This window comes from Salvelinus namaycush, chromosome 30, assembly GCF_016432855.1.
Source record: "Salvelinus namaycush isolate Seneca chromosome 30, SaNama_1.0, whole genome shotgun sequence".
Classification (NCBI taxonomy): domain Eukaryota; kingdom Metazoa; phylum Chordata; class Actinopteri; order Salmoniformes; family Salmonidae; genus Salvelinus; species Salvelinus namaycush.
In genome coordinates, this window is record NC_052336.1 from 9,058,645 (window position 1) to 9,083,606 (window position 24,962).

Here is a 24,962-nt window from a genome sequence, read left to right on the forward strand (position 1 = left end):
CAGATCGCATTCCTCCTGATGGAGGTCTCATATCAACAAACACTGTCAGATCTCATTCAATCCCTCATGATGGAGGTCTCATATAACAAACACTGTCAGATCTCATTCCTCATGATGGAGGTCTCATATAACAAACACTGTCAGATCTCATTCAATCCCTCATGATGGAGGTCTCATATAACAAACACTGTCAGATCTCATTCAATCCCTCATGATGGAGGTCCCATATCAACAAACACTGTCAGATCTCATTCAATCCCTCATGATGGAGGTCTCATATCAACAAACACTGTCAGATCTCATTCAATCCCTCATGATGGAGGTCTCATATAACAAACACTATCAGATCTCATTCAATCCCTCATGATGGAGGTCTCATATCAACAAACACTGTCAGATCTCATTCAATCCCTCATGATGGAGGTCTCATATCAACAAACACTGTCAGATCTCATTCAATCCCTCATGATGGAGGTCTGATATCAACAAACATGTATCCAATAAATAAAGATCCTGATCCGATCCCAACTGCTGTTTCTAGTGTATCAGTCCCGTCAGTCCACGAGCTTGTTTGTGTGTTTAGAAATCGCCCAGCTCTGTTATTATTTGCTCCACAACAAATCATTAATTTAGCCATTACAGAGCTGTCACTCACAGCACATGTGCATATTTACACCCCGCCTTGAGCAGTGTGGCTGGCTAATGCCTTTGGTTTGAAAGTCAAACAGTGAAGTGCTTTAGGAAGATAGATATTAATAGATATTATTATGAGGTAGTGAGGGAAAAAACTGAAAAAGAGCATGACAAACAAAACAAGTTCCCCCACTGTTCTGTGTTATCCTCTGATGAGAATGTGAAGGATTAGGTCTCTGGGGGGAATGACTCCCATCTTTAAAACAGTTTATATCCAATAATAAATGATCTCCATCAATCTGGTCCTCCACAGTCTGATGGCACTGGGGGGACAAACTCGATTTCTGTAATAAATATTTATCTTTCTTTCTCTACCCCCTCATCTGTTGCCACTTGTCCCCTTCTTTTTTCCAGGAAGCAGCAGGCTTTTAAATATATTGGGTCAACTCTTTCTCAGGTCCCTCGTGAGTTGGGAGCTGGAAATCGTATTACCCAACAGGCTCGGTGTCAGACTTGCATTGTTCTTTTTTAACCACTGAAATTCCATTTGGGTGGAAATAACGGCTGATTAAATTTGCACACACATATTACACACACACACACACACACACACACACACACACACACACACACACACACACACACACACACACACACACACACACACACACACACACACACACACACACACACACACACACACACACACACACACACACACACACACACACACAACATTAACAGTTCAGAGGTTGAGTCACTGACTAACGGTGCCTAAAAGGAATGACGGTGTGTTCGTTATGGTACACGGGCACGTTCTTTATTAAAACACTACAAAGCCAGGGGCCTCCCGAGTGGCGCAACGGTCTAGAGGCGTCACTACAGACCCAGGTTCCATCCCGGGCTGTGTTGCAGCCAGCAGCGACCGGGAGACCCATGAGGTGGTGCACAATTGGCCCAGCCTAGGGGATGGTTTGGCCGTCTGGGATGTCCTTGTCCCATTGCTCTCTAGCGACTCCTTGTGTCGGGCCGGGCGCACACACGCTGACTTCGGTCGCCAGCTTTCCTCCGACACATTGGTCCGGCTGGCTTCCGGGTTAAGCGAGCAGTGTGTCAAGAAGCAGTGCGGCTTGGCGGGGTCCTGTTTCGGAGGACGCAAGGCTCTCGACCTTCGCCTCTCCGAGTCCGTATGGGAGTTGCAGCGATGGATGGGACAAGACTGTAACTACCAATTGGATATCACAAAATTGGGGAGAAAAAGGGGCAAAAACTACGACAAAATGTTTTAAATATTAATAAAACATAAAAAAACACCAGAAAGCCACTAGTCAACAGGCATCACAAAGCAAGCTTTTATTTCTTTCCCTTGTCGAGGCATGCTATAACCTCCAATGAAACACTGAGTGGACTAGTTTCTTGAATGTAGTCTTGGTTGATTACAGTAGTTAGTGTCTGTACTGTGTACCTGATGCAGGTGTAGGAGTGCGACAGACTGACTGTGTGAGCTGATACAGTACCATAGTGATCCTGTAGGGATCTTCCAAACTGGAACATAAATCCCCATTGATCGAGTTCAGTCAGGTCCAATTACAATGGTGTTTGTAGAGCAGGCCATCACTCTGTTATCATGCCTGGACTGAAAGTGACAAATCTCATCCTGTCTGGGTTATGTCCCGTGAGGTCACTCCAACTCATGGTTTCTACTCAAATCAACATGTTTTGAGGTAGAATATGAGTCTGTTCCTGCATGTTCTTGCCTGTGTCTTTGTGTGTGTGTCTGTTCGTACGTGTCCAAAAACACGATGCAGTCATATTTCACCAACGATCCCAGACAAATACACACAATGACGTCTTGGAGGTCCTAAGCCATACACAGTGTGGGACATGGCGTGCTGCTGTGATGGGGAACCTAGTGGTAGCCAATAATAGCTGTGTAGCCTTGTCCTGTATTGTAGAAGCTAAGAGCAGCCCGACCCAGCAGGCGGAGATGAAAGGGAAAGGCATCTGCTGTAGCCATCAGCATTAAGGTCTGATTTACACCCTCCTGGCCCGCTGCCTGTCCTCTCCACTCCATAGAGACACCACCAGCACCGCTGCCACAGCACCGGATCACAGGACTTCACAAAATAACATTTGGTTTCCTTAACCTCTCTAATGCATGCAATTACATGGATCCTTAGGGTTACAGATACACAAGCAGGGCAGAGTCCGAGCTACATGCGGAACAGAACAGGGCTTCTGGTCGGGTTGGGTTCAGACTAACACAATGATGAGAGAGCGAGAAAGAGAGATAGATAAGAGAGAGAGAGAGAGAAAAAAAAGGGAGAAAAGAGAGAGAAAGAGAGAGAGAGTCTGGAGAGCATCCTGCTTCTATGGGTCAGTAGGGACACAGTAAACCAAACACACTAGAACATCAAGTGTAAATCTCACACAGACTAGCGATGTCATGTAGAAGGAGTGGTGTGCATGCTCTAGTACCTCTCAGGTAGTAGGAGTCACCGGACTGCAGTGGGAGGGTCAATCCAGGGGTGTGGACGTCCCAGGCCAACTTTAAACCAATCCTCCAGCAGCCCTTCTCTGTAGGACCCTCCTCCGAGCTCACACCTGCTAAACACAAACAACCCCACCACTTAGGTTAGTCAGATCAGAACCAAATATACAATAGGAGACAGGGCATATTGTTACATTATCTCTCAGTACAACTTGTGTCTTCATCACAGTTTCTGTACAAGAGGACAGCCTTTTTAATAAAAGTATTTGATGTTAGGTAGCTAGTGTGTATAGGGGCAGCAGACAGACAGGGTAGTGGGGACTATTCTCCTCCCATAGCCAGTCTCTGAGCCTCTCACCCAGCCTCTCCCTGTCTGTCCTCCATCCGAGGCATGGTGAGAAAACGAGATCTACCCAGCCCCTGTTAGGTCCACACCCTTCAGCATAAATCAATACTAAAGTCTTCCTGGGCCTCTCTCAGCCCCACGGCAAATCAGGCCTTTTCCTTTGCTCAGCAGAGGACAAATAGTAACTTAATTTCCAGCCAGTGCTTTCTGATAGAGCCGTTAATGACACTGCTCCTAAAGGACCCAGGATGGGAATGGTGTTGGAGCTGGAGTAAAGAGCATTTCCAGCCGGAAAACACTCTGCCGCCAAGCCAGATACCTCCGGATGAGAGCAGCTGGGTGACTCTAAATAAAACCATTCTGAAACACCAGAGCCTTGGGAAAAAGAGACAAATACTAGACTTCTCCCAGACCTGACATGAAAACTAAGCGTGTCAAAAGAAAGACAGGTGTCATGCAAATAAACATGCTTAGAAGGTTACTGGTTACTGTACATACCAGACTGTGTGATGCAAAACAGCTCAATTATTGAGTTGAGAAAGAGAGAGAGAGTGGCTTTGTCTGTGGCGCAGCCGAGAACAATGGAGAAACAACATGGGCCGCCTCGTAAAAAAACAACATTCCGCATGGTAACAATTCCATCTCTGTGGTTCTGGGAGTATTCAGAACGATCTGGCCCAAAGTGAACATAACATTTCTTGAGTAATGCACAGCGGGGTTAGCGAGCAGTGCTGCTAAACTTTGTCAGGTTTGCCTGTGAAGTCTGGTGCTGTGGGGTCAGTTTGGCCTACAAAGGAAAGGCACAGCTGCAGATAGAACAGTCTACCTAGACTACAGCCCCGGCCGGTCGGTCCTGTGCTGTTTGAAGCCAGCGTTCCCAGGGGTCAAGGGTCAGAACAAATCATCTCCACAGACTTTTACTCTACAGCAGATGGTTCTGTTTAACCAATCCCTCTGAAATGATGTTGGCCCGATGCAAAGGCGGCTGAGATATGGGTTGTGCAAGGTATTGTCATGTTAAAAGGGGATTGTACACCTTGGTAGTAAAACAGAGTAAATATTTGATTTAAAAATATGATCATGGTCGATCAATCAGAATTTTGTTAGACGATCACTGATTCAATAGCAATGAACTCCATCAAAAAAGATACACTCACATCAGCCCTATAAAATCAGGCCGAGACCCACTATGATAGAACATCTAGGCTAAACACTGCCTCAATACTGCTGTACAGTCTAGAACCAGAAATCAAAGCAGACACTCATTATTCCATATCAGATAATTACACATTGATCATTTCTGGAGGAAATGACTTAGATCAGATCGTTGAGCGATAAGGCTGGGCGAGTTGTTGGAGTTTTGTAGTGTGCCGTTCAGCATGTGTTTAGCCCCTGAATGTGTCCCAGAGAGTGTGTGTTGATGATCTTCCCTCACCCCCTGGCCCTGCTAGCGATAAGGCATCCCAGCCTGTCAGAACAGAACAGAGGCAGTCTGTGATGACATTTGATAATGCCCTGACACTATCAGGCTGATAGATCTGATGGCTGGCTCACTGGAGGCCGTGTCTGAGATAAATGCTGTAAAGCTGTTGGAAGTGAGCTGCTGTAGGGCCACATACACAACGTTAACTGTTAGCTGCATCTGATAGAGATAGTAGCTCAAAATGACATCACAGTGGAGAAGAAAATCGCTACTTCTAAGGGGTTGTGGGTGGAGTGATAAAAATGGGATAACAAGTGAGACTGAAGGGTGTTTTTGAGGAAGTTTGGGTCTAGTTTGACGGGGATCCACCACTACTGACAGTGATATACAACAACTATACAGTATGACCTTTGACCCTCACCTTTGTCGTCGTCATGACAGCTGTAGCTGTAGACGGCCACAGGTGATAGGCTGACCAGGTTCTCATCATGGTGCCAGCCCACAGCCATCTTACCCATCCCATAATACGGCTCTTCTTTCAGCTGGCTCATAGCTGCTGGGTCCATGTAGTTGAGCAGGGTGACGTTGAACTGGGTCGGGCCAGGACAGGATGTCTTAGCAGGGTTGAGGTTAGAGCATCCCTGGCCACTCTGCTGGTCTTCATCCTCCTCATCTTCAATGTGGTACCCAGAGAGACTGTGTTTTAGCTCAGCCACAGGCTTCTCCTGAGGGCCTAGGCCTGTGGTCTCTGTCTCTGTGCTGCCAGCTGGCCTGTGCTTCCAGCCTGTGTGTTTTCCCTCACTGTGTTGTTTTGACCCCGCTGGACTACCCAGTTCAGTTTGTTTAGTCTTCATGTCTCCCATCTCGTCGCTGTGTCTTGACTCCCACGCTGCATCCTGTTTGGACGATGGGCCTTCCTCTTCACTGTGTTTTGACTCTATGTCCCAATCGTCGCTGTGCTTTGACTCAGTCTCTCCCTCCTCACTCTGCTTGGACTCCGAGTCTCCTCCATCGTCACTGGGTTTGGACTCCTCGCTATCTTTAGACTCCGTGTCTCCTTCTACACTGGGTTTAGACTCTATAGCACCAACCAACTCTTTCCTGCACTGCTTGAAAACATCCCCCTCCTTCCTGTCTCCGACATCAGAGCAGAAGAAGCGGTTGAGCTCCCAGAGTGCTTTGCAGGCGGCGCTGAGGTCTGGGTCGCAGCAGGTCCCTCTCTGCTCGTCTGTGTGCCAGGGGATGGTGAAGAGCCGCGTGTCCAGGTAGCGGTAGGTGGTTCCTGGCTGACCCAGCAGCACCCGGGACACGGCGGTGAAGACGTCTCGGTCCCTCACCTTCACCAGGTCCCTCAGGAAACAGCCCCTCCGCCGCAGGGTGAGCAGAGCAGCCTCCACCCGACCATGGAGCTCCTCAGGCAGGGAGCAGGACCGCCGCAGAGCCAGGCCAGAGTAGCTAGTCTCCCACTGGAACACAAACAACACAGATCAATTAGCTGTTGTTCTGCCTGCTATGAGTTAAGTGGTCTCTCTGTCTCCAGAAACAATTGATGGAGAACAAGTACACAGACCAAACAGCCAACATAAATATTGTATAACTAGCCATTGTTCCTTCTAATTCTATGGTTCTGCCTATGAGCTAAGTATCTTTCCAAGTGCTGAGTCCTCTGTGTGCAGTGGGATAGACAGAAGGCTTTGGTATGGACTAGTACCAATGGCAGAAGGTCTGGACTAGTACCAATGGCAGTGGGATGACAGAAGGTCTGGACTAGTACCAATGGCAGTGGGATGACAGAAGGTCTGGACTAGTACCAATGGCAGTGGGATGACAGAAGGTCTGGACTAGTACCAATGGCAGTGGGATGACAGAAGGTCTGGACTAGTACCAATGGCAGTGGGATGACAGAAGGTCTGGACTAGTACCAATGGCAGTGGGATGACAGAAGGTCTGGACTAGTACCAATGGCAGTGGGATGACAGAAGGTCTGGACTAGTACCAATGGCAGTGGGATGACAGAAGGTCTGGACTAGTACCAATGGCAGTGGGATGACAGAAGGTCTGGACTAGTACCAATGGCAGTGGGATGACAGAAGGTCTGGACTAGTACCAATGACAGTGGGATGACAGAATGTCTGGACTAGTACCAATAGCAGTGCGATGACAGAAGGTCTGGACTAGTACCAATGGCAGTGGGATGACAGAAGGTCTGGACTAGTACCAATGGCAGTGGGATGACAGAAGGTCTGGACTAGTACCAATGGCAGTGGGATGACAGAAGGTCTGGACTAGTACCAATGACAGTGGGATGACAGAAGGTCTGGACTAGTACCAATGGCAGTGGGATGACAGAAGGTCTGGACTAGTACCAATGGCAGTGGGATGACAGAAGGTCTGGACTAGTACCAATAGCAGTGGGATGACAGAATGTCTGGACTAGTACCAATAGCAGTGGGATGACAGAAGGTCTGGACTAGTACCAATGGCAGTGGGATGACAGAAGGTCTGGACTAGTACCAATGGCAGTGGGATGACAGAAGGTCTGGACTAGTACCAATGGCAGTGGGATGACAGAAGGTCTGGACTAGTACCAATAGCAGTGGGATGACAGAATGTCTGGACTAGTACCAATAGCAGTGGGATGACAGAAGGTCTGGACTAGTACCAATGGCAGTGGGATGACAGAAGGTCTGGACTAGTACCAATGGCAGAAGGTCAACAGTGGTCTGGACTCTGGACCAGCCTGACTGACTGACTCACCAGCTGTTGGAAGCCATGGTCTGAGGGCCCGAGGTAGGGGATACGCTGGTCTCCTAGCTCCTGCAGCAGCCTGCGCCTCTGGAGAAGAGGAGACCAGACACAGGTCAGTACACAAAGGTCAGCAAAGATGCACACGTCATGATGAATCTACAGGTAATGACATGTACGATAGAAGAGAACAGATTAATTCAGGGTTTTGGGAGTTGGCGAATGCATTAGCCTACATTTAAACTGAGACTGTGAAGCATCAGTGTCCCATTTAATTCAACCTCCCCAGATGATATCCAATGACCATCCCTTAATCCCCTAGCTTCATTGTCGTCTCACATTTTTATGATTTCTGGGTTCTGCAGTGGGGTTCCTCACAACCTTATAAAGAATGCCCTGCTGTGTTCTGCGTACTGGCTCCCTCCTATAAAGACCCAACCTGGTGGAAGGATCAAAGCCCTTTCATTGGCTCACATTCCATTCCTACCTGTAAATCCAACGGCAACCAGCGTAAAACTGCGATACCCAAATAAATTTCACAAGTGCCGAACCCTCCCCTCACCTCCTTCCCTCTCTGCCGTCTGCGTCCCTCCGTCCTTTATTCTCTCCCCACAGCCCCACAGGTGCACACACCCCACACCCCAGTCAGCCACTGGCTGGCTGAGAGCCGGCGGGCGAGAGTGCCATGTCAGTGACCCGCTCCTGCCTTTAAACCTTTAAATGTGCTGTGGACACCGGTGTGAACGCTTCGCCTCGCCCCTTGCCGCACAGCTTCCCCGCATCAGCAGTGAGCAAGCACAGAGCAGAGTGAAGGCTGTGAGGTTTAAGGACAGCAGGCCTCGTATATATTCCCAGACATTTACTACACGCGTTTCACATTTCTGCCGGCCTGAGACCTCATGCGGGACGCGGGGGAATGCGAGAGTCCCGACCGCCAAAATATGTCCTGACTTTTAGAGTGAAATAAATGAATGTCCTGTTAAGAACATTAAAGTGTACGTTAAAAAGGTTGTGTCCTGAATGACTCAAAAGAGGGCTGGATCAAGAAGAGAACAAACAGAAAAAGTATGTGCATGAATACAGAGGAAAAGGTGAAATCTCAGTATGGGAGACGGAGACGGAGAACCTATTAGCTCTATGCTGTTAGTAGATTTCCCTTCAGGGGGCTACAGCTTTATCTGCAGGCTAAACTACATCAACACCACCACCACCAACTACAACACCACCAACTACAACACCACCAACTACACCACCACCAAACACCAACTACACCACCACCAACTACACCACCACCAACTACAACACCACCAACTACAACACCACCAAACACCAACACCACCAAACACCACCAAACACCAACACCACCAAACACCAACTACACCACCACCAACTACAACACCACCAACTACACCACCACCAACTACAACACCACCAACTACAACACCACCAACTACAACACCACCAAACACCAACTACAACACCACCAACTACAACACCACCAACTACAACACCACCAAACACCAACTACAACACCACCAACTACAACACCATCCCCACCAAACACCAATAACACCACCACCAACTACAACACCATCCCCACCAACACCAACTACAACACCACCAACTACAACACCACCAAACACAAACAACACCACCAACTACAACACCACCAAACACCAACAACATCACCAACAACAACTACAACACCACCACCAACACCAATAACACCACCAACAACACCCCCACCATCAACTACAACAACACTACCAACTACACCAACACCAATAACACCACCACCATCAACTACACCAAACAACACCCCCACCATCAACTACAACACCACCAAACACCAATAACACCACCATCAACTACAACACCACTAAACACCACCCCCAACTACACCACCACCAAACACCAACACCATCAACAACACCACCAACAACAACACCACCAACATCAACTACACCAACATCAACTACACCAACACCAATAACACCACCACCAAACACCAACAACACCACCACCAACAATAACACCAACAAACACCAACACCAACAATACCACCACCAAGAACACCACCACCATCAACTACAACACCAAACACCAACAACACCACCAACTACACCAACACCAATAACACCACCACCAACAACACCACCCCCACCAACAACACAAACAGGATGCACATGGGCTTCCAGACAGGCCGGCACTCTAAGTTATTCTATTTAGAGTGGAACAAACAAAAGGAGAGGAAAACTGGTCCACAGACAGAGTGAATCTACAACACAAAACAACATACACTATTCATGGCCAGTCTGTGTTCAAAGGGCCAGGAAGAAGAGCAGAGGAGGAAAACTGACAAACATTCATTGGTGTCAAATTCCTGCAGAAGCTTCAGGATATTAAACCTGTGTGTGTGTGTGTGTGTGTGTGTGTGTGTGTGTGTGTGTGTGTGTGTGTGTGTGTGTGTGTGTGTGTGCTATCCAGCCCAGTTGTGTGTGTGTGTGTGTGTGTGTGTGTGTGTGTGTGTGTGTGTGTGTGTGTGTGTGTGTGTGTGTGTGTGTGTGTGTGTGTCCAGCGTGGGGGTGTTTCTGTGTGATGTGTGAGCATGAGTAAGGGGGCAGTGTGGTGTTTCCTGTGTGTGTAACCAGTGTGTGTTGTTCCTGTATGTATGTGTGTACAAGGCTGGTTGGTAGGCCGTTGCCAACTTGACCTTAGAGCACATTGCCCTGTGTGATGTGCATGCAGGCACACACACACCACACACACACACACACACACACACACACACACACACACACACACACACACACACACACACACACACACACACACACACACACACACACACACACACACACACACACACACACACACACACACACACAACTGGGCTGGATAGCACATTGCCTCAGCTCCAATCGCACACAACCGGGCTGTCACGCACATGTCGAATACATCAAGCCACTCAGAAATTCCACAGGAAAAAAAGACAACCCCAGCCCTCTGTAGCAGATGGGCTCTCATTTCCTCCTCTCTTCTCGTCTCTCCTCTCCTCTATCCTTCTCTCCTCCCATCTCCCTGTATATCAGAGCAGTCTCTCTGTCAAAGAGAGATGCTGCTTTTCCACCCAGCATAAGAAACCAGATTACCAATCCCATAAAAACAATGACATGGATGATTTACTGTAACTATGCCAGTCATCTGTTCTGAGTGATATATCTGATGCTGCTCCTAATCTCTCTCTGTTGACGGGATTAAAATCCCCTTGGCCAGACTGTTTATCACATAAATAGGGGGTCTGTTCTCTCAGATCTGGACACAAGAGGGAAATCAAACGGCTGGTATTTTAGATTTTTGACACTTTAATGAGTCGATTCATGTCCAGTGCTTAGATCATTATGGCTCAAAATAACGTGTCTACATCAAAATTGCTGGTGGTGGTGGAGAAGAGCGCGTTTCCTCTGAGAGGGTGGTTTGTCTGAGGACTACCCCCATGAATCCAGCATAACCCTGAGGAACCCTGGGTCCCAAATGACTGGTTTTGACTCGGGTTGCTATGCTGTAACAATCAGAACCATAGTCAGGGTGTAGGTGGAACCAGACCTCCAACCAGTAGATGGCGTTCTACTGAGAGCCCTTGGGAGTTAAAACCTTGACAGCCAACCCCAGCCCCCTTTCATCCCCACGATGACGCATTGAGAGTTAGCGGCCTAATAGAGCGCTTTGTTTAGGAAGCAAACAATTGGTACTTGTGTGACACCGATTTCTGAAAATGGTCTCATCCTGCCAAAGTGACGGTGAATCAGGTATTTTGACAAGTCTCCTGTAGAACATCAGCTTCAAACAGGGAGACAGGCGAAGACATCAAACGCGCTTCCACCCCATTTTCATTTTGGCACCCCATCGCAAAATGTGGGGAGTGGGTGTGGGGCGGCCAGTGGCAAGGAGGATGGCAGGAAGGCCAGGGAGTGCCCACTTCGGACCGGGGGAGGCGAGGGGTGAAGAGAGAGACCAAACGGATGAGGTTCACTCCTCTGTCAACAAGCCTGCTGTGAGGAGTAAGGAGCGGGTAGCCACCGGACCTCCCCCCAGCCTCCTGGACCTCCACCCCCCAGGTTCTCCACGCCCCAGCCCCCTGGACCTCCTCCCCCCAGCCCCCTGGACCTCCACCCCCCAGGTCCTCCACGCCCCAGCCCCATGGACCTCCACCCCCCAGGCACCTGGACCTTCACCCCCCAGGTCCTCCACGCCCCAGCCCCATGGACCTCCACCCCCCAGCCCCCTGGACCTCCACCCCCCAGCCCCCTGGACCTCCACCCCCCAGGTCCTCCACGCCCCAGCCCCATGGACCTCCACCCCCCAGGTCCTCCATGCCCCGGCCCCATGGACCTCCACCCCCCAGGCACCTGGACTCCCTCCGCCTCGGTGACAAACAGCACGTAGCTACCTCATACACAGGGCATGTCTCTGACTGCTTCGAACCACGGTGAGATCACACATCACCTAGGTGCCATCACACACACTTCCTTGCACACTGACACTCTCCCTCCCTCCCCCCCAGGCTACATGGTTATGTTAACTGACATTTAGGCCCCGGGACATAATAAGCACTATCCATTGAAAGAAAAGCAAAACTTTAACTGCCTTTTGACATTTTGTTTCCGACAAATCGTGGCATAATGCATTCTCAGAATCCCACACACTGGTCAGCGGTCACTGTAATGGTTATGGAGGTGGATGGGAGGTAAGTGATAAGTGACTGAACAGTGTAATAAATGGTTAACTGATTGAAACATCTGTAGAGTGACCTGAGAACCAGGCCACACAGGGCAGTAATAATGTGTAACCCCACACCCACACACTGGACCAGGAGGTGGGGATGCATATTCATCTGTCTGGTTGGAGGACTAGCTGGTTACATCCTGATCAGATGGTCACTGCTCTTTTTTTTTTTCTTTTTTTTTATCCCATTTTCTCCCCAATTTTCGTGGTATCCAATCGCTAGTAATTACTATCTTGTCTCATCGCTACAACTCCCGTACGGGCTCGGGAGAGACGAAGGTCGAAAGCCATGCGTCCTCCGAAGCACAACCCAACCAAGCCGCACTGCTTCTTAACACAGCGCGCCTCCAACCCGGAAGCCAGCCGCACCAATGTGTCGGAGGAAACACCGTGTACCTGGCCCCCTTGGTTAGCGCGCACTGCGCCCGGCCCGCCACAGGAGTCGCTGGAGCGCGATGAGACAAGGATATCCCTACCGGCCAAACCCTCCCTAACCCGGACGACGCTATGCCAATTGTGCGTCGCCCCACGGACCTCCCGGTCGCGGCCGGCTGCGACAGAGCCTGGGCGCGAACCCAGAGACTCTGGTGGCGCAGTTAGCACTGCGATGCAGTGCCCTAGACCACTGCGCCACCCGGGAGGCCCAAATATAGTTGTTCTATTGAATATGTCAAAAGGTATTGCATAGTACACAGCTCCAGCAGAATATGATGAGCCTCGATGCTCCTCCTGCCCAAGAGGAAACGCTGATCACCAACATGTATCTTCATCTGTGTCCTCCCTCAGCAGCTCAACTCACTAGTCTCTCTCACACACACACACACACACACAGTAGATATTTTCAGTACAGATCCATTCAGGTAGGTGATGAAAAATGGCCAACTAGCCCTCGTTGACGCTCTCCCTCACTAATTGTTGTTTGTGGCTGAAGGGGGACATTGTTCACTTCACTTAGCGGCAGGTCAGAGGGAGGTGGATTCATTAATATTCAAATGTGTCCATCCATCTAACTGAACACACTGGGGCCAAGTCATTTAAAGGACCAGTGTGATGCTGCATGGAGCTGGGCCCGGGCAGACCTTTCACGCCCTGTTGAGAACACGGATCTAAGAACATTACCAGCACCGCAAGCAGGGTGATCACCAAGGATCATTATTTAAACACACACAACCACACAGAAACACACACACACACACACACACAAAGCACAAAGCACACCCAAAGCACATAGTACTATAGACAATCATCCTGGTTGATGTTCAGAAATGTATACACACCCACACACACAATGACAAGTACTTTATGGAAGACAGTCAAGTAGCTTAAACAGCCATTCAATTAGCCCTCTGTGTTCTCTCTGTCTCTCTCTCACAGTGTTAAACTCAATCCGTGACACAGCCACGGGCAGGTGTAACCCTGTCAGGCGTTAGGAGAAAGCGAAAGAGAGAAAGAGAGAAAGATTAATCACCCCAAAGTATTTACACATACACCTGGGGTAAACCTAGGCACTGACATCTTGGCACATACAAGGCCTGTCCATTTAAGTGCTTTTCAATGTGTCCACGGTGTCGACATCTATTTCACACTCATCTACACCTGGAAGGAGAAAAAGATGTTTCCATGACCTTTACCCAATGTGTCAAATCTGGAGAGGAGAGAGAGTGAGGAGAACGAGAGAGAGAGAAAGAGGAGACCAGAGCAGAACAGAGCAGATATTTAAGAGCTCGGCCCTGCCTTACATAAGCAGAAAAGGGTGTTAGCCACTTTGGCTTTAATTGTTATTTTGTGGGCAGGCCATAACACTTCTATCAGGATTATGTCGATAGAGAAAGCTTTTTAGTTTTCACCTTCAAATGACAACATGGTTTCATGAGGTCAGCTGTTTTCCAGGCAGAATGGACCATTTTAACACTGACACACATTCCCTAGGTATTCAGATTCAGACACAGGCCAGTAGGTTGGGGGAGAGGTGAGGGAACGGGGGGGACGGAGGGAGGGGAAGGAGAGCATTGATTGAAAGACTGTGATTAGCAGTTTTCAGCAGGGTGCGCTGAGGACATCAAGTTGTTCTGACAGCCTTGTCGCATCCTGAGGTGCAGGCAAGGAGAAGTCAGTGCTTTAGAGAGCGCTCTCTCTCTCCGTGTCTCTCTCTCTCCGTGTCTCTCTCTATCAGTCTCTTTGCTCTCTCTGTCTCTCTCCCTCTCTAGCTAGCCAGCCACACTTCTCTGCCCCGCCACAAAATCAATATGGCTCTGCAAAGTGCAGGCGGCCCGGGGGAGACTGAGGGCTAGAAGCGGGGCCAAGGCGTCCTCCAGGCCTGTCCCACGGGCAGTGTCAAGGACAGACCCAAGCCGGGCTGGGATACCGGAGGCTGAGGCTGGGGTCTGCCATGCCCCCCTCTGCCCCCTCCCCTGTGTCCGCTGACGAGCCCATCACTCGGCATGGAGGACAGGATCGATAAGCAGGTGGAGCGTTAAATACTCTGCTCCAGAGGGTGTCCCGCTGCTGGGGCCCAGCCAGCCAGGACTCAGCCTCCTGCTCCCTCCTCCTGGAGGACGGTCTGTCTGGTCACACCTGAACTGGACGTTTTGTTCTCAGACAGAGAGACTGCAGATCTCTGACAATAAACAGTTCAATAACAGTTAGAGAAACATCTCTGCTGTGGAAGGTAGCAGCGTGGCCCACTGGTCACACAATGTAGCTCCTTAACAGGACACAGGACAACAGAAGTCAGCCACGGGGCATGGGCCTGCTCAGGGAATTGGTCAGTAAGCTACCTGAACACTCTCCTACAGTTAAGACAATACAATGTGTTCATAGCTTTATTATGGACAATATCTAAACCATAATAGAGCAAATAGCAAGACTACTTATTCTAGCTCGCTGTCAATAATTGTCCTAATTCTGATACAGTGAGTGAAACAGATGGGTGATGTTGAGAGGATTGCAGTCATTCCGAGTGTCTGTGTGTGTGAGTGACTGATCACAGTGGAAGTGGCTTGTGTTGCTAATCCAGAAAACAGTGTACGACAGAGTAAAGAGCCAGCTCTGTGTTCCATCCACAGTGTTAACAGCACAAGCTGATCAACCCCTTCAGGATGGCAGCTAGTCCCCTTCCCTGTCCTTAAGGATCGAGTCTAGATGATCTGCTGCCTGTCTGCAGCTTCACTGGGGATAAAGATGATTTACAATCCAGATGGAGACTAGGGCTAAATCAGGGTAAAACAGGGCTGATTGTGACATCTGAAATGGCATTGTATTAGCTAGAATCCATTTAGTGAAAAACAAGCATGTTTCCTTTCTATTTCCTTTACTAACCAGTATGTACAGGAACAGTATGTTACTAATATCTGAGACTAAAGGAACAGACAAGAACGCTTAGGAAGTGATTCAGTGTTGTTACTGAATCACTACAACAGAACAAATCTAACCTATGTGTCTCAACTTTACGATTAAGACTCAGATTGCTATTGAATTACCGGACAGATATTATTTGGGAATGTTTACATGGTTTTTGACTGTCTTCCTGGAATCCACCACAAGATAAATAGTCTATAATGGCATTAGACAAATCCTAAAATATATGGCAACAGAAGGCATTTTAGTTTTCTTCTCAAGCCATCCCATCCATTCCTATTCACTGTTTATTTATGTTCCTTCCTTCACTCATTGTGAACCAAGGATAATATTCTACCAAGAATTTAACATCTTAATCCTCTTTACACTCTTCCTAGTAGCCTGGATGGTGACAGATTAACAGACCGGACGTTTCCAAACCCTGAGGGGACAGTCTACTGCATGCATGGCTTTAAGTGGACTGGAGGGTTAATATGAAGCCAGTAGAAAAGAAAGCAGTGGTGGTACTGAATATTACTGACGAGCTCCAGGTGAATGGTTGGTGCTGACGAGCTCCAGGTGAATGGTTGGTGCTGACGAGCTCCAGGTGAATGGTTGGTGCTGACGAGCTCCAGGCGAATGGTTGGTGCTGACGAGCTCCAGGTGAATGGTTGGTACTGACGAGCTCCAGGTGAATGGTTGGTACTGATGAGCTCCAGGTGAATGGTTGGTACTGATGAGCTCCAGGTGAATGGTTGGTACTGATGAGCTCCAGGTGAATGGTTGGTGCTGACGAGCTCCAGGTGAATGGTTGGTGCTGACGAGCTCCAGGTGAATGGTTGGTGCTGACGAGCTCCAGGCGAATGGTTGGTACTGACGAGCTCCAGGCGAATGGTTGGTGCTGACGAGCTCCAGGTGAATGGTTGGTACTGATGAGCTCCAGTTGAATGGTTGGTACTGACGAGCTCCAGGCGAATGGTTGGTGCTGACGAGCTCCAGGCGAATGGTTGGTACTGATGAGCTCCAGTTGAATGGTTGGTACTGACGAGCTCCAGGCGAATGGTTGGTGCTGACGAGCTCCAGGCGAATGGTTGGTGCTGACGAGCTCCAGGCGAATGGTTGGTACTGATGAGCTCCAGGCGAATGGTTGGTACTGACGAGCTCCAGGCGAATGGTTGGTGCTGACGAGCACCAGGCGAATGGTTGGTGCTGACGAGCTCCAGGCGAATGGTTGGTACTAACGAGCTCCAGGTGAATGGTTGGTACTGACGAGCTCCAGGCGAATGGTTGGTGCTGACGAGCTCCAGGCGAATGGTTGGTACTGATGAGCTCCAGGCGAATGGTTGGTACTGACGAGCTCCAGGCGAATGGTTGGTACTGATGAGCTCCAGGCGAATGGTTGGTACTGATGAGCTCCAGGCGAATGGTTGGTACTGATGAGCTCCAGGCGAATGGTTGGTACTGATGAGCTCCAGGTGAATGGTTGGTACTGATGAGCTCCAGGCGAATGGTTGGTACTGATGAGCTCCAGGCGAATGGTTGGTACTGATGAGCTCCAGGCGAATGGTTGGTACTGATGAGCTCCAGGCGAATGGTTGGTACTGATGAGCTCCAGGCGAATGGTTGGTACTGATGAGCTCCAGGCGAATGGTTGGTACTGATGAGCTCCAGGCGAATGGTTGGTACTGATGAGCTCCAGGCGAATGGTTGGTACTGATGAGCTCCAGGCGAATGGTTGGTACTGATGAGCTCCAGGCGAATGGTTGGTGCTGACGAGCTCCAGGCGAATGGTTGGTGCTGACGAGCTCCAGGCGAATGGTTGGTGCTGATTTTTTTTTTCTTTTTTTACTTAACTAGGCAAGTCAGTTAAGAACAAATTCTTATTTACAATGACGGCCTGAGCTCCAGGGGCATGGTTGGTGCTGATGAGATCGTGCCAGTGTGGGTCAGACCCAACTCATTTAGCCTAGCCTGAGACAGAAAGTAAAATGGGACTCGGTCACGTACTAGAAGATCTTGGCTGTTCCCAACTTCCCCCACCACCTCCACCCACACTGGTCTGAGGGAAGAGGGAGATATCGCCGTGGTTACTGTTCACACTCCTGCTAATTATTAGAACCAATCAGAGAGGTTAACAGGGCGGAGCCTGAGGAGATCATGTTCTGGGGAATTTAACATCTGGCAGAGATGGAGGTGAATACATTTCACACTGGCCTCCTCCAATCCAAATAAAACACTCTTGACATCTGAAGTGTACTTAGCACAGAGGGGAGGGAAGGAGGGAGAGGTGGCGGCGAGCGAGCATCCCATATGGTGATGTCCAAGTGCCACCTAGTGAAAACCATGTGGCTCGTCCAGTCAAGTGACGGTCCTCCAGGCTCCAGAGGAGAGGGGGTCTGCCCCAGAAAACAGCCCAGACAGGAGGACCCATCTGGACTGAGACAGCTCTGTCACAGGCCTAGCTACCTATGGCACAGTCCAACACGGTCAACGCTAAGAAAGATCTACTGCCACCAATGCCAAAAATTAGACTAGGGACCCAATACCACTAACCTACTTTGCAAGAACGTGCAAGTCAATTGTGTAAAGCGATGATGTGGGACGTAGTTACTGTACATAGTTGACATCGTATTCTCTCTCTAGCGCACTCTCCAGCTCTCTCCAGCTCTCCATCTCCAGTAGTATGGTCATTGTTTCAGGCCCTGCTGTTGGTCCTGGCTGCTACGCTGTGTTTGTTGTGATGGAGAAACAGATGTGTCTATGGCTGTGTTTAGTAGCTAAGGGCCATCCCCTCCCACCATTAGTGGAGGTATAAATCACAGCCCTGCCCGTGCCGGGAGGTGAGAGAGATGAGAGTGGAGGTGAGCCTGAAATAATGCTGATGTCCCCCAGGGTCAGACCTCCATTATGGCCGCTTCAAAAACTATTAATCTGGCTTGTAGTCACTGGCCTAGAAATAATTACTTCATCTAACCTATGTAATACAGCATGACCAGCAGTCCAGTCAGGTCCAATTGGGTGGGGGAGAGAGGAGTGGGAGAGAGAGGTTGGGGCAGAGAGGGGAGAGAGAGGGAAGGGGGAGAGAAAGCCACAAATTACAGGCCCGTCTCTGCTGCTACTAGGTGACTGATGTACCACTCACCATCTGGATATGGCCTTTACACTAACACTGATTTAGATACACACACACACGTCTGGTGCGCCAAGGCACACACACACACAACATTTAATTTTTTTGCAATGTGGTCACAATATACTCAGCAATCCCTAAACAGGGTCTGAGTAAAATAACTTACTAAAAGATAACAGCCATTCCAACCACTAATCACTAAAGTGAAACAGCCAGGGAACGGAGTCCAGTATATTCACTCTAACCAACCAAAACAACACACCAAACGGAACCCCCGACTTCCTAAGTAGTGCACTACCTCTGACCAGAGCTCTATGGGCCCTGGTCAAAAGTAGTGCACTATAGGGTGCCATTTGGGACACAACCAGAGTGTTGTTCTATCTAGTGTGAGGTCGGACAGAAGTCCACCTCTCTAACCACTGCTCAACATTGCCACCTACAGATGTAGGAGAAACTGCTAGTCATCACCAACACCACTATGATGGTGAAATAAACCACCACAACATCCCACTACACACACACACACACACACACACACACACACACACACACACACACACACACACACCATAAAATTCAGTGCAGTCCGCCTCCATAAATGTCACAGTGAAGTATGGAATGACATGAATAAATACAACAACCATGAGTCTCCAGTCAGTCAGTGGAGGCATGGCTACATCGCTGGCTGTCACAGATGGGATCCCAGGTGGAGATTTAATTAGTTAGGGTTGAAGTCAGTCTCCCTTGTTGTCTGGGGGTCCTCGCTCGGCACGCGCTACTGTAAACATGCTCCATATCCTAATCAGGTGTCACCGCCGCGTTTGATCAGTCTGCTAAAACTTGTCACAAATCCCCAGCAGAGAGAGAGAGGAGGAGGAGGGGGGAGGAGGAGGGAGGAGGGGGGACAGAGGGAAGGAGCGGGGAGAACAAAAGGAAGGAGCTGTCAGAGGGAGAGGGGGGAGACGGAGGAGAGTTTGCCCATTAGCAGCATTCTCCATCTCTCTCCGGCTGCCCATAGTGAGGAGTCCCCTGGTGACAGACAGCTCCAGGTCTCTGCTATACAACACAGGGACTTCTCTTCACCACCGTCAGCACTATACACACTAACACACCTGATCACTAGAACAACCACATACTCCAGCTAAACACTCAAGTAGTAAACTAGTTTCTGTTGTTTACCCAAAAAACCTGAGATAAGCCTACAAGCTGCACCCCTTTTTGGTCTCTGCAAACACTTTCAATAGTGGCTCTCTTTCTTTAAAAGCACCAAATCAGAGACAGACACCTCCCCTCCTCCCCTCCAGAATGAGAGAAGACAGCAGGCAGTGGAGTTGGTATAGGAACACACACACCATTAGATACTGTTTACCTTTTATTTATGTTGATATTGAATACATTAGCCGATTGAACCTCCTAAGAACACTGCAGAGTGACAAGCCGGAATCCGTCTTTGTAACTACCATGGCAACGGAGATTACCACAAATAGAAAAAATCTAAAACCTCTGAATAGAAGGATACATAAATTAATTAAAGGACACAAAAACAAGCAGAGAATTAAAGTTCGAACATCTGTCAGAGACTTAGCTTCCCATCCTAATACCAGTGTTAGAACATTTATACCCTTGAAGTGAATGATCCCTTCTTTAATTGACAGTCAAGGAAAAGTGTTTGCAGCAGCATCCTGTAGCCGCTGATAAGAAAGCTTTCCCCCTCTCCCCCCCAAAAAACAGTTTAAAGAACCTTGGCACTAATCCCTATTGTCATCCCAGTGCAGTGGAAGGACTTACAAATAGCGATAACTCGACAGAGGCTGTCTGTTCCTGAGGAGTTAGGGACAGGGTAGCCGTCGCATGCTGGAGAATCAGTCACTTAGATTAATACAATCCATACGCGGCATCAGTCAGGCATGACACTAGACTGTCACTGCATTTACATCCCAGTCCATCCCTACCGTTCTATATGACAATGTGTTTAAGAAGGTCCACTCACATCACAAAGAGCCTCTCTCTGTGTGTGTGTGTGTGTTGGTGGATAACACTCCCAGTCATATGATGTGCTTTACTGGTGATCCTGGAAACAACAACTTTGCAAAGCTTTGTATCACAAGTTTTACTGTCACACATACAAGTAGGCCAAACACACACACACACACACACACACACACACACACACACACACACACACACACACACGTGTAGAAACAGTTGTTTATTGAGATAGGAATAGGAGTTTTTTTTGCTGAAGCTTGCTTTGAGAGCATATGCGCAGAATACAAAGAGAACTAGACTAAACTGATGAGCTACAGAAGAGGACTAATCTAACCAAAAACTCCACAGATTATCAAAAACAACAGCAACATAACTGATCAAACAACAAATAAAATGGTAAGACTATTGTGGCAGAATACAAGGCTAATAGATGGCATCTCAGCCACTGCTGAGCCTCAGTGTTTAGGCTGTACGCCTGTGTGATTCCTCCACTTCAGCAGTCCTGAGACAAATGACAGTGGCTGCCCTCAACATTACAGGGCCAGGGCACGCATGACACTAGTGCTGACAACTGAACACACACAACACACCCCTAGCTGCCTTGATAAACACACACACAGACAAACACACATTTACCCCACACACACACACACACACACACACACACACACACACACACACACACACACACACACACACACACACACACACACACACACACACACACACACACACACACACACACACACACAGCCCAAAACAGCAGTGACACAACCTCTCTCCCTCCACCTCCCACCTCCCTCTCTCTCCATCTCACAGGAGACAAGCCTGACTTCAGGCCCTTACCCAGGCAAGTGGATCTGACCTGCTGCCCCCCAGTCAGCCTCATCTGAATACACAGAGACAGGAACAGGAGAGGAAGGGAAATCTGCCTATATTATGATGGGAAGAGAGGAGAAGAAGATAGGAGAGGGGGATGAGATGCCGTCAGGGGGCTCTCTTCTTTATGCACGTATGATCATGTGGTTGACAGCACCGGTGGGAAGAATTATGGACTGTTGAACAAAAGGTTGAGGTCTGGCTGGTTGGTGATGTGATGGTACCTAGATGGAGAGGCAGGCAGGCAGCTAGGCAGTGGTGGGCCTGACAGTGGTGGACTTATGACAAGTACCACCGCGCGCACACACACGGCACCTCCTCGCCATCCGCTCGCACCAAAGTCTGTCACTCAGAATGGGCCAAGAACGCTGCACGTTAGAGTGAGCGTGGAGGGCGGAGAGAAGATTGAGGGGGGTTCTGGTCAGAGGTTAAGCGCAGAGAAGACAGCAATGAAAGGCAACTGTCATGCACCAGCGCACGCTGAGGAGCGCCTGTCTCATGGAGAACATGCAAAGAAGGAATGCTCTCTGAGTTCTGACAACACCCCTCCTCCTCACCCCTATTACCATCACTACCCCACACAGTACACACACAGAACACACACAGTACACACACAGTACACACACACAGAACTCAGCCGCTCTAAAACAGAGTGGCGGCACCACAGAAGGCAACGCCTGCCTGACAGCATGCCAATCAAACTGGTGACCCCTTCTCTAACATAGCATACGCATGACTAAAGTTAGCTGGGCCCATGAACAAAAACACAGGCTGAGAAAGAATCATTGAAAGATGAAGAGGCTACCTGGCTGGCATCAACAGGTATCATGGAATATCCAAAGAAATGATCCATCAAATGGTCTTGGCTTATTTTAAAATGAAATAATCCCTGTAATATCTGACTTCAGGCAGAGAAAGGTATTTTATGAATGGTGGTTGGTGGGTAAGGCAAGGTAGATGCATGCCATGGTAGTTGCAAAGACGGATTCCGGCTTGTCACGCAGATACTCCAGCTGGATAGGTTACACTTGGCTCCAGTGATGGGGCAGGGGGGCACTACCATCCCTCTCCCTCCTCAGTCTCCCCTGGGCAGTGTACTACAGTACTACATGCCAGGTACTTTCATTACACACGTTTATGGAAAATATCTTATGATGTACAAATTAACAGTTACAATTTACAGGGCCTTATGAAAGTGGCCTCCTGCAGTTTTTGTGAATGGAGGCTATTGAAGCAGTCATCAGAAGCAGATGTTGGCCAAGTCTAACGTTAGCTAACTGCTAGGTAGCTCAGCTTTATTGGAAAGGTGAGTCAAAGGAAAATACAAAGGAAAATAAATTCACAAATAAACAGCAACACCACCAGCCCTGTAATATAAATGGAGCAGGTGGATTCATAGGGAGAGCAGGCCTTCTGAGAGCTACAATAGGTAGGCTAGCTTTACTGCTTTAGGACCAAGAGCAAAAGAAAGTTAACCTACATGATGAACGCCAAAGACAGCCTTGAAAGAAGAGACTGCACCTTAAGTGTTGTCTAGTCACTGTCCTTGTGACAGATGGCCTTACAAGGAAAATTAGATTAAATTAGAGGACTGCTGCACCAGTCTTCTCGTCCTCTCCCATCGTTAGTCTCTGTCTCTCTCTACAGTGTGCCCCCCCCCCTCCACACATAAGTACAGATTCAAATGAAAATAATGACCTCCCTAGATTGAAGCCTTGAGTGGCTAATGAACCCCCCTGAGTCCCCTCTGTCTGAGGTGAGCGGATCATTCCCATGTTTATTTAGTACGGCCCCACCACAGCCACACACACACCACCTATTGATCAGATTGATTATTCCATGTATATCACCAGTGATAGGGCTCTGTGTGACTGATGAACTCTGGGTCACACTGAACGTAAACTCATTGACTCTGACAGCTGAGATGATCCATTGTCACAGCAGCTCGTTTGGGAAAATACGCAGACATCAGCAATAATATGCCAATGCTAATATGAACTGCTAGGTAGAGCTGATGATGACATGGGATCTGTCAACAGAGAGGGTCGCCCACAGCTCACAAGCTAACAGCCTGCTCAGAACAAAACCTGGGACTGGTTGTACATTTTACTTCTGAAACTGAGCAACTAGGTCGATTTCTGCTGACAATCCAGTTAGGTATTACTTCAAAGAAAATCCTAAATAAATGTACCATTTGTCAATAGTAATAAAGTATGAATAAAGTAACTATGTAGAAGACACTAAATCTTTGTTCATCTGCCGGATGAGTTGAACATAGCATCCCGTTATATGTTCATCCTTAGTGTTTTCAACATACACTAAAACCCAAGCCCTTTAGCCAAACCGTGTGGATGGACATGCTGTGTAAAGTGTCATCTATCATATGTCTGCTGTGATGGCTAACATCAGGTGAGGAACCTAGGCTATATCCCAGAGTGCATCCAAAATGGCACCCTATTACATACATAGCGCACTACTTTTTATCAGGGCCCTGATCAAAAGTAGTGCACTATATAGGGAATAGGGTGGCATTTGGGATACATACTTAGGCTGGGTTTTCCCTCTGGATGTTTAGTAGGATCACAGATGCTCTTAAACACATACATGTCTGTGGGCCCTGGCCCCGGCAGCTAGGGGCGGCTGTAGACATGGGACCTGAGACACCACAGAGAGAGCAGCCAGGCCGGGCTGTAAAAGTTGATATCCTCCCAGATGCAAACCAAATGTAGACATCATGAACCTTTAAATTGTCCTACATTTAAAGCAGACCACTATAAAAGGGGGTAAGGATAAGAGAAGAGACATGTATGCAGACACACATCTAGATCACGACACATGAAGAGCCATATTATATACTGCACCACTGTGTAGCTGTTGACAGGGATGTAGGACTACTTACTGAGAAACCATATTTCAGATATAAACAGTTAGGAGTGTATCTCACTCCCAGAAAATGGTATGATAGCTGGTTCCATGTCAGTGCCATTACTGCAAATAAAATGTCCTATATATTTGCTCTTTGTTGCCAAGAGATGAAAGAAACCCTGTAGCTGGCAAAAACAATGGAAAAAACAATAGCAACCCAAGTCCCTCTTCCATCACTGACACATTGCCACTGCCAGGCATGTGTCTTAAAGGCTGTAGGGTTGGGTTTACCAAGCTGATCTGTAAACAACACAAAAACAGTCCAGATATATCCAGGCTA

At 48.5% G+C, this 24,962-nt stretch overlaps 1 protein-coding gene across 1 annotated transcript in view; it reads right to left on the reverse strand.

The window, feature by feature from the left end:
- Positions 1 to 2,667: 2,667 nt before the first annotated feature.
- LOC120024790 (alpha-ketoglutarate-dependent dioxygenase FTO-like) overlaps positions 2,668 to 24,962 on the reverse strand; it is a 28,234-nt gene continuing 5,939 nt past the window's right edge. Inside the window, exons 2-5 of the mRNA XM_038969076.1 lie at positions 7,651 to 7,728; positions 5,315 to 6,359; positions 3,112 to 3,237; positions 2,668 to 2,726 (exon numbers count right to left, since the gene is read on the reverse strand). Of these exons, the coding sequence (XP_038825004.1) occupies positions 2,668 to 2,726; positions 3,112 to 3,237; positions 5,315 to 6,359; positions 7,651 to 7,728 (1,308 nt within the window). The remainder of the gene's footprint in view (positions 2,727 to 3,111; positions 3,238 to 5,314; positions 6,360 to 7,650; positions 7,729 to 24,962) is intronic.